Source organism: Acromyrmex echinatior, chromosome 4, assembly GCF_024713525.1.
Source record: "Acromyrmex echinatior isolate Ae372 chromosome 4, ASM2471352v2, whole genome shotgun sequence".
NCBI classification, from domain to species: Eukaryota; Metazoa; Arthropoda; class Insecta; order Hymenoptera; family Formicidae; genus Acromyrmex; species Acromyrmex echinatior.
Window position 1 is genome coordinate 17,050,240 of NC_141855.1, and position 12,863 is coordinate 17,063,102.

At 28.8% G+C, this 12,863-nt stretch overlaps 1 protein-coding gene across 22 annotated transcripts in view; it reads right to left on the bottom strand.

Annotated features, from left to right (window-relative positions):
* The window catches only part of LOC105145549 (Octopamine beta1 receptor), a 92,264-nt gene that overhangs the window by 69,594 nt on the left and 9,807 nt on the right, over positions 1-12,863 (bottom strand). For 21 of the 22 annotated variants that reach the window (XR_015544797.1, XR_846087.2, XR_015544798.1 and 18 more), the window contains one exon: positions 9,263-10,501. Coding sequence is in view for 19 of the 22 variants with exons in the window: in XM_087405418.1 (XP_087261544.1) it covers positions 9,263-9,984 (722 nt within the window). In the remaining 3 variants the exon portion in view is untranslated. Of the gene's footprint in view, positions 1-9,262; positions 10,502-11,100; positions 11,226-12,863 lie in introns of all 22 variants that reach the window. The other variant, XM_087405404.1, reaches the window with a different exon arrangement.

The following is a 12,863-nucleotide window of genomic DNA, read 5'->3' on the forward strand; positions in this document are numbered from 1 at the left end:
ATACAGTGAAATAAGTGATTTGATAAAAGAAGGACGCACATAACTTCAACTGTTATGCATGTATTAATTGCATATAATAATTTAAATAAAAGCTAATGACGATATTTGAAAATATAAGTTCTTTCAAAAGATTAATTAGTGTGCCGCAACTTAGTAAAAGATAAAGTAAAATGGGATTTCTGGTTGCTTTATTAAAATACTGAATGCGACAAGAATAATTTAGAACGTCAATGAAATTTTGCAGCGAAGAGTTTCTCGTCTGCCACAAAGCAAATTGTCTAGTTTCCGCGTCGTGATCAAGCTGTGATATCGTGCGCCCTGTCGCCGTAATCACAACGGTCACCATAAAGGCCTAATGGATCTTTTGATCATTGCCACTAGACACGTGACCCGCAAACCGCGCTACGTTGGCTTGCACGCGAAATTCAATAGCTCCAAGATCAACTTGCGAAAGGACACTATAGTAATTACCGTACACGCAAACGTACAAAATGTCACGAAAATATCCCAAAAAGTGCAAAAAATATGACACATAAATAATTTATTATCTCAAAACTTTGTTTTCCCAAGATATTTAAAAACGAACATTTGAAAATATAAGAATTTAAAAAAATATAAAACTTTTCTACACATGCGTTATATTTTTCCATCATGTTTTCCTAACTATTCGGAAATATGTCGAAATGTTTTTTTTAATAGAACATAATTTCGCTTTCGATTTCGAGATATTTAATCCTCGTCCAAAAAGTCATGAATTCACGTGTTCATTTGGATTCAATATAAATAAATCCGCTTATCGACATTCAATTCTCGAGGGTAACCCTCGAAACGAGCTCGTTAAAGAAAATCCGGCTTGCTTTGAAAGAACTTCCTGACCACGTAAAAATCAGCCCATTTTGTATTTCTCATATATTTCACATTACGCTTCACTTGTCATCAGCATCTTCTTGGAAAATGACATTGTATAGAAAGTCCTCAAGCTTCCCTTTTCCTTTATTTCTTTTCTATACCGAGTTTTCCACAATATTGCTGTAAATGGTGACGAATGGACATTACATAATGATCAACGACGTACATATAAGGTAACGATAAGGAAGAAAAACGAGATCTTTTCCGTCCCTCTATGAAAAATTGCAATCCTAAGTCGTCTCAGTAAGAAATTTCGATTTTTCAAAATAATCGTCGACGACAGGAAAAAAATTTAATTCCATAAATACGATTGTTTTAATCAAATGTTCTCCTCGACGAAAGCAATTCGAGTTGTTTTAATCCACAATATAGTCGATAAGCATACAATTTGTATATTATTACATTTCTGATGAACAAAGACTAATTATTATAATATTGGAGAAACAAAATAATGCTCAGATAAATCATTTCACGCAAATACTTCGAGTGATAAAACTATATTCAAACTTTGCATTTTAGCACATTCATAAGATATCTATGTTTAATACACTATCTATTTCTAAAACATCCGTTATATCGACGTGTTTTCTAGTAATCAATACACGCATGCGTGTGCATGTAGGCGTTAATAACATGTATATTTGTAATGTACGTATTATATAGAAATTTTGTCTATTTTTCAAATGGATCTTTTTTTCTTAGCAAAATAAAACATATTTTTCATGAGTTTTATTTATCAAATTTATAAAAATAAAATTTAAGTAATGACATCAAAATTAACTAAACTTTTAAACTTTAGCTTTAACTTTAAAAAAATTTTTGCTGCATTACGTATTGCATTTCACAAAATTATACAAATTATATTTTCATTTCTTCATATCTTCAAATCTAGAAGAATTAGAGAAGATATTCTATTTCTGATAAATTACACCGTACGTGACTCAAATGAATTACTCCGTATGTCACTGAAATGAAGATACTGTGACATAGTTTTGCTCTTAGTTCCTGCTCGTTCCCTCTTGGAGAGAATCGTTGAAATGACGTGCATTTTGAAATTATCTGACTGGGGGATAATGACGTCGGTTAGTGCACGATATAGTGCTCGATATCACGAAGAATAGGAGGCTTCTTGCTTCGGGATGGGTTTTGTGGACCCTACTAAAACGGCGAATAACCCATGAATCACCGCCATCAACATCGCGAGCGAGATATCTGCTGAGAACCGTAGCTTATATCCAGTTCTTTGTCGACGTTAAATTGCCTCACCGCGTCAGATTTCTTTCGGATGAAATATCTCATACATCCAAGTTATTTTATCATTAAGAACTACACACAATAGTCTCTCCAATCCAAAATATATTTATTAAAATTATTAATATTTCAAATAATAAAATTAACTCAAATGTAAATTTTTCAAATTTCAAAAATATAATTTCTATTTATATTTCATAATAAAATGAGTCTTTATAATAATCTTAAATTAAAATTAAGAGTTTTTATTCATTCAGTATACTTACAGATATAACCACTTCTTTTTTACAAATAATACTGCTCTCTTTTTTCATGCGGTTTTTTAATAAAAGAGGATGTAAAATGTTTTACAAGACCTCGTAATAACGAGATCACGCTCGCAATGGGAAATTGATTATCACAATGCGCACCGTACAGACAATTTTGTGAATGCCTTTTTATTAAAAATCTACAGAATACTGAACCGATTATTTTTCTCTCGTTAACAAGCAAACAGTAAATACAATATCAATAGATTCATTAATGAATTCGCGGAAACGTTATCCATGAAATCCGGACATTTTTTATTATCTCCAAATAATGAATATAAAATAAGATTTAAAAAAATAATAGAATGGAGTGTGAATGTGTGGAACAATAAAATAAAAGAATGACGAAATTATAAAAATAAACAAAAATTAAAACAATATAAGAATTTTCACAATATATAAAACAAAAGAAGTATAATATGATATTAAAAAATAATAAAATAAAATAAAAATTCGATTGAAAAAATGTGTGTAAAACACATTTAATTGAATAAATATTTTTAAATGAGAGATATTTACGAGCAATAATTACAAGTGATAGCGTCATATCTTTTGTCAAAATAAATGGGATTATAAAAGAAAGATAAAAAGTTTTTCACGTCTTCTTTGTGCTTTTCTTTACTAAATGATATAAAAAAATCTCGAAATCTTCAGCCAGACTAAAAATTGCAAAACTATATTAGACTATAAAGTGACATTAAAGGAGCTTGTTAAAATGATAAAAATAACTCGTAAAAATTTAATTTTTTTTATAAAAAAATTAAGATACATTTATATAATATTCTGTATATGCTTTACAATTTAAAAATTATTCGCTTTCTGTAAAAACCTTGTATTTGTTAAATAAAATACTTATATATAATTGTATTTAAAATAATAGAAATTTAATAATATTGATAAATATAATAAAAAGAGAAAAATTAAAATGCTAATAAAGTATTACATAAAATTTATACGTTATTTAACCAAAATATAATTTAAATAAAATCAAATAATAAAAATTACAATAATACAATAATTAATAACAAATTAAATATTAAATTTTCAAAAATGATCAAACATTTTAAATGATTCTTTCGCGATTCTTTCTAGTATGAAATAGAATTAACTCATGAAAGAAACAGTGAACGATGAAATGACATTGAATGAGACTTTAAACTCCACTTCTAAAGAATTAAACGTCGAAGAGAGGAAAAAAAACAATTCGAAAGAAAAAGAAAAATTTAAAAAAATGAGGAATTTCTGCCTCTATTTTACACTACGTACAAAACATATGAAACTTCGTTTTAGAAACTTTATTAGAGATTTGTTATCTCTTTCTCTCTTTCTCTCTCTCTCTCTCTCTCTCTCTCTCTCTCCCCCCCTTTTCCCTCTCTCCTCCCCTCCCCCCTCTCTCAACATGAATAAAATAGAATGAAAAGGGATATAAAAAGCATGGAGCCAGGAAATCAGCTGCTAAAAAGTCACCCTCGCCATCTTCCCGAACGATAACGATGTTGCCGGGATCGGCGATTTCTTTTGTTATTTCGTATTTCTACAGAAGTTTCAACGAATAGATCCTTGGCTTCAAAGAGATATTGCGACAGTGCGAAACGAATAAACTCTGGGGCGTTGCAAGAACCGCATGAATAAAAAATTTGCGGATTTCTTAGGAGAACTCCAAATGGACTGACGAATAAGAAATAGAGTATTGATAGCGGAATATCGATGCGCTGTCTCGAGCATCAAAGGTGATCCTAAGGATATCGGAGAAGGAGCATGAAGAGTAGATGGGAATGTCATTGATACGATGCGGAAGGACTACGCGAGAAACTCTGTCAAGAGTATCTTGATCCGAATTCTGATTTCAGAATTGATTTGGCACAAAATCCACTGCTCTCAGCAATTCAATACATATGATCGTTATTCGATAAAATATATGCAGATATAGAAGAGCATTTCTTGATAAAACAGCGGAAGCACAAACGTTTTATTATATTGTATTAAAAATTTTATTTACTTGTAAAAGTTTTATAAAAATTCTTTTCAGTCAAAAGTTGTGATGACTTGTCATAATTAATTTATTTTAAACGGAAAAGAGTATTAAGTATTATTTTTTTATTAACTTCTTTAATTAGTTATATATTGAACTCTATTTTTTAATTACATTTAAAGAACGATTAATTAATTTAAATTTAAAAAATTAATTTTTTGTATCTTATCATATGGCTTTTATTTTCTTATATGTATATGAAGTATAAATATATTTAAGCAAATAAAAATAAAATATGTAGAAATATAATAAATTCATATTTTATTTATATTATTTATATATGTTTTATTTTTTGTTATCTTTATTAAGATGATTTTTTAATAATGAAACTATGGCAATTGCAACTTGTGTAAATTTTTCTCGCTCTACACCTTGTTAAATTTTAAAGTCGAATTAGGCATCGCTTGCATAACTTCAATCACCTTCATGCATTTAAATTGCCTGTCTGAGCATATTCGCACGTGTTAACACGTGTTCGGTTCTCCCTACGCATATACATATAAATCGCCCTCATTTTATTGGCATATTTGTTATATAACATCTTCATAAGAAAAGTATATTATACTAGCAAACATCATTTATGGTTGCAATATTTTTAAAAGAATATGAAATGTGAAAGAATTTGAAACATCTGTTGAGGAGAGAATTTAAATCTATGCTTTTATGTATTTTATACATTTATATCATTCAGAATATTGAATCTACGTGGAATTTCTTGATTATTTGAATATCTTTTCCAAATTTAATACCGATTTTTCTTTGAAAAGATTGACATATTTGTTATTTTTTAAATTAAACAATTAATTATTCATAAATACTAATTCAAGCGAAAAAAATAAAAAGAATTAAAAAATATAATTAAATTAAAAAATATTTCTCATTAAATTAATTAATTAAAAATAAACCCAAATTCTAAATTAAAAGAAATGATTCTAAATAAAAGGAAATAAAAAATTTTGAAAAAAAAAGAACGAATTAATGTCATACTTTGTGTAAAAAAAAATTCGAAATCTTAATAATTTGCCTCGGTTGAATTGTGATTTTCCCGTATCATCATATTTCCGTTATATGTGATGCCGTTTCTGACGTTAATTATTCAATGGAACACACCACCGTATTCAGACATGCGGTCTCTCAAGTTTAATTGTACGAATAATTGGACGCCGTATATACATGGCGCCGTGCAAAAGCCAATAACAGTCAGAGAAATTACGCCGACACGGGACGAGTTCGATTGCGAGAAAGTCGAAACATTTCTTAACAAAGAAGAACCTCTTGAGCGTAAACTGGAACGCGAAATTATTCTTAAGATAACAAGAATACAGTTAGGTTGCTCATTAAAGCTTTGCCTAGTGCAATCAGAGCTTTCTTGCGAATTTAGGAACGGGAACGGAACTGAGAATCAATCGATCAGTAACGTATTAGACGCGTGCGTCAGAATTGCACTCGTTAAAATAAAATTGAAGAATATGTACAATTCCCAACACTTTAAAATTTTCAAAAAAGTTTTAGTTAAAAATATATTAATTTTTAAAAAATAGAGGATATATTACTTTTATCTTTTTAATAATTATAAAAATAAATATTTTATTTTGTATGTATATTCTCTTTTTTTTACCCCGCACAAAAAATTTCATAAAATTTTTTTAATATAATTTAAATATAATTTAAATATACATATACATATATATATATATATATACATATATATATATATATATATGCATTTATATCATGGATTGAGTTTTTAATTAATATATTTAAATAAAATAATTTTTTATTTGAAGCAAATAAAAATTCAAAATATATAATTTTTAACTTTACGTCATATTCATTTTGTTTTATTTATTTAAATTGTTTCTATAAATAAAATTCCATTTTGTTATTAAAGTTTAAAATAGAAAAATAGCAAAATAAATTCTTTTGCATACTACAAAATAATTTCTGTTCATTTTAAATTGAAAATTTTTAATGTAAATTTTGTCATTCGAGATTACAAATTTTTCGATACTTCTTCGTTAAATTTAAATTTTAGATGTATTCAGACTGAATAATTTCAAAACAAAATAAACTGCAGAAAATTTGCGAACATTCGAATAAATGTTTATTTGGTCTATATTTATGACATTTTGTAAATATCACGTTGTACATACATTGTTTCCAAACCCGTTACAATATACTGCAAACATGTTGCACACGTTCGTAAACCGAATGTGGCTTTCCAGCTCGCCAGTCGCAATCGATTTTACGAAATTTACGGCGCGTTCCCACAAAAGCGAGACGCAAAACTGATACTCGTCTCTCAACGCGACGCTGAGCGATATCAGTTTTGGCACCGCATCCAGAACTGGTCCAGATTGAAATCGTCAGTAGACAAGACAATCCCGCTTCGAAGATTATAGCTTGCGATGGTATTGAAAATGTCAGAGTCGCTTAGCGTAAATTTAATGTGCTGACCAACATGACTTTGATTTCACGCTAAATACAATATAATATTGTAATGATATTGTCACGATAATCTATTAACATTTTGATCATTACATTACGTGTACATATAAATGACACCTTTAATAATAAAATTAGATTTGAAATCAAATTTAAAATGTAATCATATGTTCGTTGAAATTTTTTTCTTTTTATTCGCGCTTATATTCGTCAAATGAATAATGTAAAAAATATATATAATTTTCTTTTTAAAACTGACATTTTGCGAACTACATCGAAGCCTCAGCGACTCCTTTAACATTTGCGAATACATTAGATTCGAAAACGACATGAAATTTCCATTTTATTCCGTTCACATTTTTCTATTGTCACTAAATGGAACGAAATGTCTAGCACTTTGCATTTATTTACATCACTATCACAAAATTAAAAGTTTTGTGGTACGATTTACATCCAGATTACGAAAGTCTAGATTTTATTTTTAAATTTAAATTATCGCTAACTGATTTTTTAATCAACCAAATAAAGCTCTTATTCAATAAATCTTTAATTAATAATATTGAAAACTGTTCATTAGAGCAAAAGATTTATTTTTATCATTTATAAAATTTTTATCATTTATAAAATTTTTATCATTTATCAAAGCATTAATAAATAATTATTAAAATACCAAATTGGACAAACGTTATTTCAAAAGTTTGATATTTAAAGCACTCATTAATGGATTGTATGTTTATGTCAGATACATTTTACTTTGATATTTATTGCTAAATAGACGTTGCTTAAATTAGAATCCAGCTATTTACGCAACTTTATTAAAAATCAATCAATGTTTAATCATCAAATCTTTCAAATTTTTATAAACTTATTAAATTAAAATAGAATTAAAATTAAAAGAGTGCTAATATTTCGATTATTAAATCACAATTTTATGATTCGACGTTTCGATGATTCCTTTGGCAGCTAATATAACAAATTCGAGAGCAACGCAAAATTTCCATTTTACTTTGCGTTCGCATTTCCCGTTGGCGTTTATAAACGGAGAGGGTATCTCGGTGGTGTATTCAAAGTGCGACGAAGTGACGTGTGTGCACGAAGCGCGACGTGGTCCGCGTTATTATATAAAGAGTGAACACGCGACGTACCACGGATACGTAATTTATGAAAATACAGAAAACTTTGCGGCAAGGTCGCGCAAAATGCGAACCGAGAGCACATCGATCGAACGCGGAAAACTATAAAACGAAGATAGCATCGCTCATGATAAAAATAACTGTAGGAAAGTGTTATTTTTATTAGCAATCAGTCTCTTGCGTTTGTGATTCAATTTTACTTCGATAAAACGTAAATCATATTTTCCGAATAAAATTTATGAAATTACATAATTCTGAAGCAACGAAATAACAGTCGTGTGTTACGTGTAAACGTTATTACTAATATAATATTATATTATTATTATTATAATATATTAAAATTTTGTTGAAGAAAAAGAAGGATTTAAAGCTTGTAATGACGCACAATACGAGAACAAATGGTGAAGCATTATTTCGGAATACTTTTTCCCCTTTTTTCTCTCCCTCTTAAAAAGTACATTTGTTGTTAGTCCACTCATCTCTATCTTCTTTCGCGCCTTTTACCCTAATTGGACATTTAAGAACAGCACGAAGCTTTCGGGAGCATCTTTTGGATAGAACCGGAATTCTTTTGAAAGAAACTAATGGCAAGTTCTCTCTCCTTTCTTTTCTTTTCCTTTTCCAAATATAAAAATTTCTTGAAGATTTAAGAGCATGTATTGCCCAATCATTTTAACACGCTAACAACTTTACTATATATCTTTATATTAAATTATTTGGCAATGAATAAAACAGCATTTGAGAAAACAGCTAATATAACAAACGAACGATATTTCAAATGTCTTGTTTGTGAAATTATATTATTTACGTAATGTAGCAAAAAAAATGTAAGTACATATTCCGCGTATAACAAGATTTGGGATTAAAATTTAGATGATTTTTCTAAAATATTGATTTATGCTCTTTTTTTCTATGTTTATATAATACACGATAATGAATTTATTTTGTCAATTTCTAATTTCTATATTACATTATACTAGTAATAAAAAAATTTATTAATGATAAATTGTATTAAAAAATAATAAGAGTATAATCTCTCGTCTCCTCATGTATTAATATATTAATTAAAAGTTTATATAAAAATAAGAGTGTATTAATGAAGATATTAATTTTCTGAGAATTTTAATTAATCGGGATCTAAAATTTCATTCATAATAATTACAAGACATAAAAAAACGACTCACCGATACAACATGCGCTCCTGACGATCGGCCTCGCGATAAATCTTGTAGTACATCGCGATCATGATTATCCCTGGTACCCAGAAGCTCACACAGGAACTGACGACAGCATAGAACTTGTTGACTTGAAACACACATATATCCGGATAGTTTCTTCTGTACTCGAGATGCTCGTTCGTGGTATACCATCCTGCGAAGATCGGTAGGAAGCTCATAACAGTCGGGAAACACCATACAACGCTCAACATGGTTCCCAATCTCACGTTTGTCATGATTAACGGATAGTCCAGTGGTTGGACGATCGCGTAATATCTATCGACGCTGATGCAGCAAAGGTGAAGGATGCTGACGGTGCTGAAGAAAACGTCCAACGAATTCCACACATCGCACATGAAATATCCGAATAACCAGCGTCCAAAAAGTTCCACGGAAGCGTTGAACGTCATGGCGAACAACGCCACTAACATGTCCGCCAAGGCCAGCGAAACCACAAAGTAATTGGTAATTACCCGGAGTTTGCGGTGTCTCATGACAGAGACAATGACCAATAAATTGCCGAGGAGAGCACAAAGGATGATGAATATCATAATGAAAGCTTTCAAAGTTAACAAGAGAACATATTCGATATCGTGATGGTTTTTGCTGATGTTTCGCTGACCAGTGTCGAGAAGAAAAGTGCTCGGTAGATTCACAGTGTTGTTCAGATCCGTCTCGTTAAAACCCATCTTGAGGAACTGAAGTTTTTCTCACGTTTCAACTAGCGATCGTCTTTCGACGATTTTTCTCTCGGCTTCTTCCTTATGGTTGATGTGCAATCGATCCATTTACGAAAGTCAGGTTATGATTTCGCCTAGGCGATGTTGTAGATCGCGAAGTTCTTAATTTGTAACATCAAGATGATTTATTTATAGTGTTTGTGTGATTCACTTATCAATAAAATCCAAAATAAGAAAATTAGGCGAAAATACATCTCGGAAAATAAGTTTCATTGAGCTACTTGGATAAATTGGTACTTGAGCTTCTAGACATTTCGTATACTTGAGTTTTCTTGAGCTAATGATTGTCCGCTTATATGAGTTCTTGCGATCATAATCATAATTGCAGATTTTTTTTCTTATATTTTGTTGTTATTATTATTTTATACAATTGTAGTTGTAATTTTTTCCAAATTTCGACATCCAAACGGAATTTTCATGCAGCATATTTTTCATAGATTTTAAAGTGTCTTCATACAACGATAACCTGTGAACAAAATATGCACAAATATACATAAAAAGCGAAATAAATAATGTAACAATTTTAAACGTATGCAAGAGTCTTATATATTTACAAATCTTGTGTATCTACAGCTGTGTATCTTAATTTATGTAAAAAAATTATTTATTACTTATATTTATATTCGCAAAACATCGCAATGCAAAATGATTTAAATTAATAATTTGAAATTAAAATGTACGTAGATTAATAATATAATATGTATAACAATGATTTTGTACAAGATATTATAGTGGATTTTTCTACTTTTTATGTATGAATTTTAAAAATAATCTCAAAAATTATCTATAACATTTAAAAGTAATTTTATTGAAATTTGATGAATATTTCAAATTGACTAAAAATGACTTAGTTATTTCAGTGATTTTCAATTTTGATAATTGATTGTTAAGAGAAACTCATTTTGCTTATTCTATTTAATGTGTTAATAACTTTAACAAAGTTATTAATTAAGTTAGTTAATTAAAAATTAATTCTCTATTGCTAAAGAACGCAATTCTATTTATTTCATACAGCAACAACATATTATTAAACATAATTAAAATTAATTAACATTTGTCTATTACCTACTCATAGAAGCATGACATTTCAGTGATATTTTGTTGATAAAAACATGTTATTTGCTTACTCCTTGCAGTAATATAACTCTTCATCAAAGTTGGTTAATTAAAAATTGATAAATGTTGGGGATCTGGAAATTCCAATAGTTTCATGTTGAAAGAACCGTTTCACGTCGCCACATTCCCGTTTATTCGAGTAATAATACAGTTTTTTAAGACTAATTAAAAGTTAATCAATATTTATAAAGCCTGATATTTATATCCTCATAACACTGTTATTAAAATTTCATGCTTATTTTCTTTGATATAATAATACAACTATATTAAAGACAATTTTTTAATATAATTAGTCGATGTCATTATTAAAAATAAACATTTATATACATTTAAATAATATAATTTTATTAATTACAATTTAATTATTAATTGAAGATTTTAATTCAAATTTTATTATTTATATTTATTTATATTTATATTTATTCTCCAAGAAGATAAAAGTAAAAATAAGAATAAAGAAGTAACAATAAGAATTTAATCAATATACTAAATTAATTTTACAAATTTACAAGTTCAGTTAAAAATGACGATGTTTGAATTTTAACATTTCGCGATCTAATTAAAATTTAAATTTGCAATATTTGAATTGTATTTAGGATTTAACTAATGTAAATACACTAGTGTATTTGCCACTAAATAAGTCCTTTCGTCGTAAATATTCTAAATAATTTGAATTATTCACAGTCCATGTATTTAAATATATTCCGGCAATGTACGAGCATATAATCCGCATTAAAAGGCCGTTGATTTACCGCAGGAATATGCTTGTATGTTCTGTCGAAATTGGATTTACACGAGGATTCGCGCGAAGCGCACGCAGATAACAAGTCGTGACAATACGATCTAATGCTAAAGCTATATATGTATGTCGGTCATAATAGAAACAACAAACATAAATTAACACGCGGCCGAACATACTAGTCGTAGAATGCCTAAACGCTATTTGAAATTCTCACAATTTAAAATTTAATCGTCACGGTATCATCCTAGTGAAAATTTAAATACTATGAACAAATATAAATAAATAAACGCTTTGTATTTATATAATAAATAAATATTTTAAAGATAAATAACGATAGAAAACATAATGTTTAATAAATGATACGATAAATAGAAATATGTTATCGAAAATGTATCATTCTATTCGTGTAATACGATAATAATTATTGTAGATATAGTCTTCTTACTAACGTCAACATGTCTTCGGAATAGAAAGATCTATTCGTTTCAAAAATATAGTTCTATAAATATAAGGTCGTTCGTTTTAGTTGCACTCTCCATTACTTATACTTCCACAGTTATACTCGTCTATGTCATTTTATATGCAGAGGGTACAGGAAAGAATCTAAAACGAACGATTCCTACGATCAAACGCGAGAAAATCCTTTATTGCGACGAATCGGATTGAAATATGTAGGATGATGAAATATACATTATTGACGTTTCTTGCAACGCTACATTAAGAAATTTACTTCTCTAAGGAGTTCCCATATCACCGGCTGTTCTATCTATTTCGGTACAGGCCAGATTAAAATCGGACGCAATATTTATTTGCGACCGTAACATAAAATATTTCTCTCGATATTTATAGATCTATCCGATACAGTGTCCTAGATCTGTGGTGAGTTTTTATTCATGAATTTTTTAAACAAATTGTCGACTTGTTCATAATAGGTATTTAGAGATGATATTATATCATATTAAATATTTTT